General features: G+C 45.7%; 1 protein-coding gene across 1 annotated transcript; it reads right to left on the minus strand.

Annotated features, from left to right (window-relative positions):
* Window positions 1-1,131: 1,131 nt before the first annotated feature.
* Window positions 1,132-3,475, minus strand: LOC4351703 (peroxidase 43). The gene is made up of 4 exons (XM_015763603.3): window positions 2,429-3,475; window positions 2,127-2,312; window positions 1,878-2,040; window positions 1,132-1,790 (listed from the first exon to the last, which is right to left on the minus strand). Exons 1-4 carry the CDS (start codon window positions 2,705-2,707, stop codon window positions 1,369-1,371), a joined length of 1,050 nt encoding a protein of 349 aa, XP_015619089.1. The 5' UTR covers window positions 2,708-3,475; the 3' UTR covers window positions 1,132-1,368.
* Window positions 3,476-4,045: the final 570 nt, after the last annotated feature.

The following is a 4,045-nucleotide window of genomic DNA, read 5'->3' on the forward strand; positions in this document are numbered from 1 at the left end:
AGCTCACAGTGGTAAAGGGTTTATTTGATTTAGGGGTGGTGTGTGGCACCAAAAGTTGGATAGAGATTTTAAGGTTGTCTATTCAAAATGTAAATGCGTATTTTTATAAAAAAAGGCAAATACCTAATACCCCGTTTTATATTATAAGTCGCTTTGATTTATTTCTAGTCATTTTTTAAAAAATTTGATAAAGTTTATAGAAAATATAATAATATTTTTTTAGAAAAACATTATCAAATTACATTCAATATTGCATTTAATGAAACTAATTTGGTGTCGTACATGTTACTAAATTTTTCTATAATTCGATCAAATCTAACGAAGTTTGAGAAGAAAAAAAGACAATACAACGGATAATAATATAAAACGTATGGAGTTGATATGTTTAATATCGATGTTGTTTTTGCCAAATCAAATAATTGCCATCACTACGTATGGGCTCCGAATTAATCTCTACTACTTGCCATGTGTTCAATTGGAAGAACTTGTCCTCCTTGCAACCATATCGATCGTTGAACACTCTCGAGAGACAGCAGCTAAATGCACTGTCATACATACCTCCTTAACATGGCTACAGGGTACGTATCTAATGATCTACATGCAAATGACAACGACTGATCACAATCTAGTAACACGGATGACAGTGACCAGAGAATATTAACGCTTATTTCAACTGTTCTTGACAGCAATTGATTGTGGTGTTCTGCGTGGTACATATCATCAGAGCTTAGCTCAACAACCGGAATTAACTCGCATTAACATGCGAGGTTATTATTATCGTTCAAGACACCAATCTGCACCGAGCAGAAATGTAACCCCTAAATAATTCAGAGTACTTGCCTTGCATCACATTTCTGCATAGAGATTCACAACTGAAACAAGCCTACAGACTGAAATTCCGCCGAATTTCGAAGTACAATTTGAAATTTGTGTGGCAGATTTAAAATTAGTACGGAGGAACAGAGTGAGGAAATCTTCCTTGATGGAGTAGTATATCATTTCATTTGTTGACTACTTGAATTGATTTGATCTTTCTGAAGAATTGTACAGTGTTTCACTGATCAAGCAGAGACAGACCAACTTCAGAGTACTCGCATTGCATTGCTGCATGATCTCGCCACTCGAACAATCGACCAAACTGATTTCTCCAGCAAACTTTCAAGCTTAATTCCTCAAATTCTGCCGAATTTCAATGTGAAATTTGTATCACATTTGGAGTACACACACGAACACACACACAGAAAGAGAGAGATCCTAATCTTTTCTTTCATGGAGTATATCATTTCATTTGTTGTTGAATTCTTGAATCGATTTGATCTTTCAGAAGAAATGTACAGTGTTCGACCGATGGATCGATCGATCGATCAATCAGTCGGTGTTGAACTGGGAGCACACGTCCCTGACCTCGCCGTCGTCGCCGGTGAGCGCGCCGATGGTGCCCATCTTCACCATGGCGGCGACGAAGTCCCGCTCGAACCTGCGCGACGCGGCGCCGAGGTAGGCCGTGACGAGGCCGCGCGTGGCGTTGCTGGCGTCGAGCGCGGCGTCAGAGGCGATGACGGCGAGGCCGGAGCGGATGTTGCGGAGGATGGAGTCGTCGAAGTCGCGCTCGCTGCCGCGGTCCAGCGCGACGCGCGTGTTGAAGTCGCCCGGCGCGCACCGCGCCTTGAGCTCCGCCAGGAACGCCGCCGGGATGGACGGGTCCGACCCGACGCCGCCGCCGCGGAGGCGGTAGTTGTACAGCCTGTCCTTCACGAAGAAGCACGCCGTCGTGCCGATCGTGTGCGCCGCTGCATTGGCGGTGGCGACGCCATTGATCGTGTCAATGGAGGTGGTGAAGCCATGGACGGATTGTCAGTGTCAGTGTCGGCGCGTACCTGTGAGGAGGACGAGGTCGCGGTCGTCGAGGCCGCTGGCGGCGAACCTGGAGCGGAGCACCTGGATGGAATCGACGACGTCCGGAAGCACGTCGGCGTCGCGGAGGTTGGAGACCAGCCCGTCGCGCCGCCCCGTCGGCACGTCGAACGACGGCCCGCCCGTCTGACGAACATGACACGGCGAGACACGCATCAAACACCTATCTCGTGGCGCGCGTCGAACACAAAGTCTCTGTTCTCGATGCTTACCATGGCGATGGCGTCGCGCGCGGCGAGCGCGATGATGTCGGCGCAGGAGACGACGCCGGGGCACTGGTCCTCGAGCTCCGCCTTGGCCGCGTCCACGACGGCCTGCCCGCGCAGCCCCTGGTGCTTGTTGTTGTTCACCTCCGCGTCGTTCCGCGCGCTCCGGATCAGCACCGACGCGTCGCACCCCTGCACGCCACGCCACGCCACGCCACGCCACGCCACGCCGCAACACCGTCAGACGCCGCGTCGATCGCCGGCGCGCTGGCGCGCCACCGAGCGCGAAACAGAATGACGTCGCGTACCCGGACGAAGCAGTCGTGGAACTGGAGGCGGAGGAGGGCGGGGAGGATGGTGGGGTCGGAGCCGGCGGCGTCCTGGACGGCGGCGGTGACGATGTCCTCAGCGTCGGGGCAGGAGTCGGAGTAGAACCCGACCTGAAGCTGGCCGTGTGACACGCTCATTGCCTCCATCAGCAGCAAGAACGCCATTGCCGCCATGGACGCCAGGATGGCCATTTCTGAGGAGGGACAAGCTAGCAAAAGCACAAGTGTGAGGTTGCAGGTGATGGGGGGCCTTAGCATCAATGAAGGCAAAGTTGTATTTATAGCCCATAGTTCTGGTGAGTGGCAGCCAGCATGGGTGTAGATCTTGTAAGATATTTTTTTCGGATAATGGAATTTATTCCGGCCTCTACATTAAATATGTATTCCACCATAGTATCTTAACGATATAGTATGGTTATATGGTAGAGGCGGATCTTGAAATTTACCGATGATAACAAACATACGTAGAAATTTTCACAAAACTATATTATTAAATTTGTAGCTATGTGATAGTCTATCTTAAACATATGGTTCTACGATAAATCTAGTGCTAAAATGTAGTTTTGTGATACATCGTCTTGAATAGGTAGCTTTGCGATACTCTTTGTTCTGTGATACACCGTATTTAAATTTTGTGGAATTTACTCTTAGCTTATGTATATGATCAGATATTGCAGAGAATAGGTTGGATCAATGCATGTGGTTCTTGATGCTTGCCTTGACCAAAACTAGAGTCTTTTACAAGCCTGGATGCAAGTACCATATCCATTTGTGTACTACTTTTCTCTTTTCATGTGTGTGTTGGAACAGCTGGGTTGATTTGGAGGCTTGTAAAGGCAAAGGAAGAGGAGTACAGAGTTATGGGAGCAAGTTAATGGGGCCGTCATTTTGCCTCTTCAGAAAAGTTGCATGGTCTTTACTGGTCAGGTTGATAGAGCTGTTTACCTGCTCAATTAGATGTTTCACAGTGTTTGGTCCACTGTCTAGAAGTCACTGTTCTAAAATGTTTCATTCATGTTGAGGAAATCAAGTACATTTTGAAAAAGGTGATGCAGTTGTATTTGTGTCTTTTGATATTAAGCTGTTTAATGCCAATTTATAAAAGGTGGTATTGAAATCCTGATTGCTCAGAAAAGATTGTTCCTTTTTTTCTACAAAACAGGTAACTACCCGGCTTTTTGAAGAAAGACAAAAGAATGAAAAACAGAGTCTTTCAAAACAATACGAAAGAGAGATTGTTTGTTATAGATGTTACTGATGAATCCTGAATGATGATTCGGGTAAAAAAAATATTAACAGCTTTATTTTATCTGTTGTTGCAACCGAATATTGGTTTAGTTAAAATACTGATTTGTTGTTGTTCCAAATACTAGATATAATCTCTCCGTACATGAGCTATTTGTATAATAAAATGTTTGTTTCTCGTCTTCAAGGGCATAATCTCTTCGTACAGGGGCTATTTGTATAATCAAATACTCCCTCCGTCCTATAATATAAGGGATTTTGAGTTTTTTCTTGTACTGTTTGACCACTCGTCTTATTCAAAAAAATTTATGTAAATATAAAAAATGAAAAATTGTGCTTAAAGTATTTTAG

Source organism: Oryza sativa, chromosome 12 (assembly GCF_034140825.1).
Source record: "Oryza sativa Japonica Group chromosome 12, ASM3414082v1".
In the NCBI taxonomy this organism is placed as follows: Eukaryota; Viridiplantae; Streptophyta; class Magnoliopsida; order Poales; family Poaceae; genus Oryza; species Oryza sativa.

Coding starts and splice junctions, on each gene's coding strand:
- LOC4351703 (XM_015763603.3), bottom strand. CDS start 2,707: ATGCTAAGGCCCCCCATCACCTGCAACCTCACACTTGTGCTTTTGCTA. Junction 2,313..2,428: donor TCCACGACTGCTTCGTCCGG/GTACGCGACGTC, acceptor CGTGGCGTGCAG/GGGTGCGACGCGTCGGTGCT. Junction 1,791..1,877: donor CGACCTCGTCCTCCTCACAG/GTACGCGCCGAC, acceptor CCGCCAATGCAG/CGGCGCACACGATCGGCACG.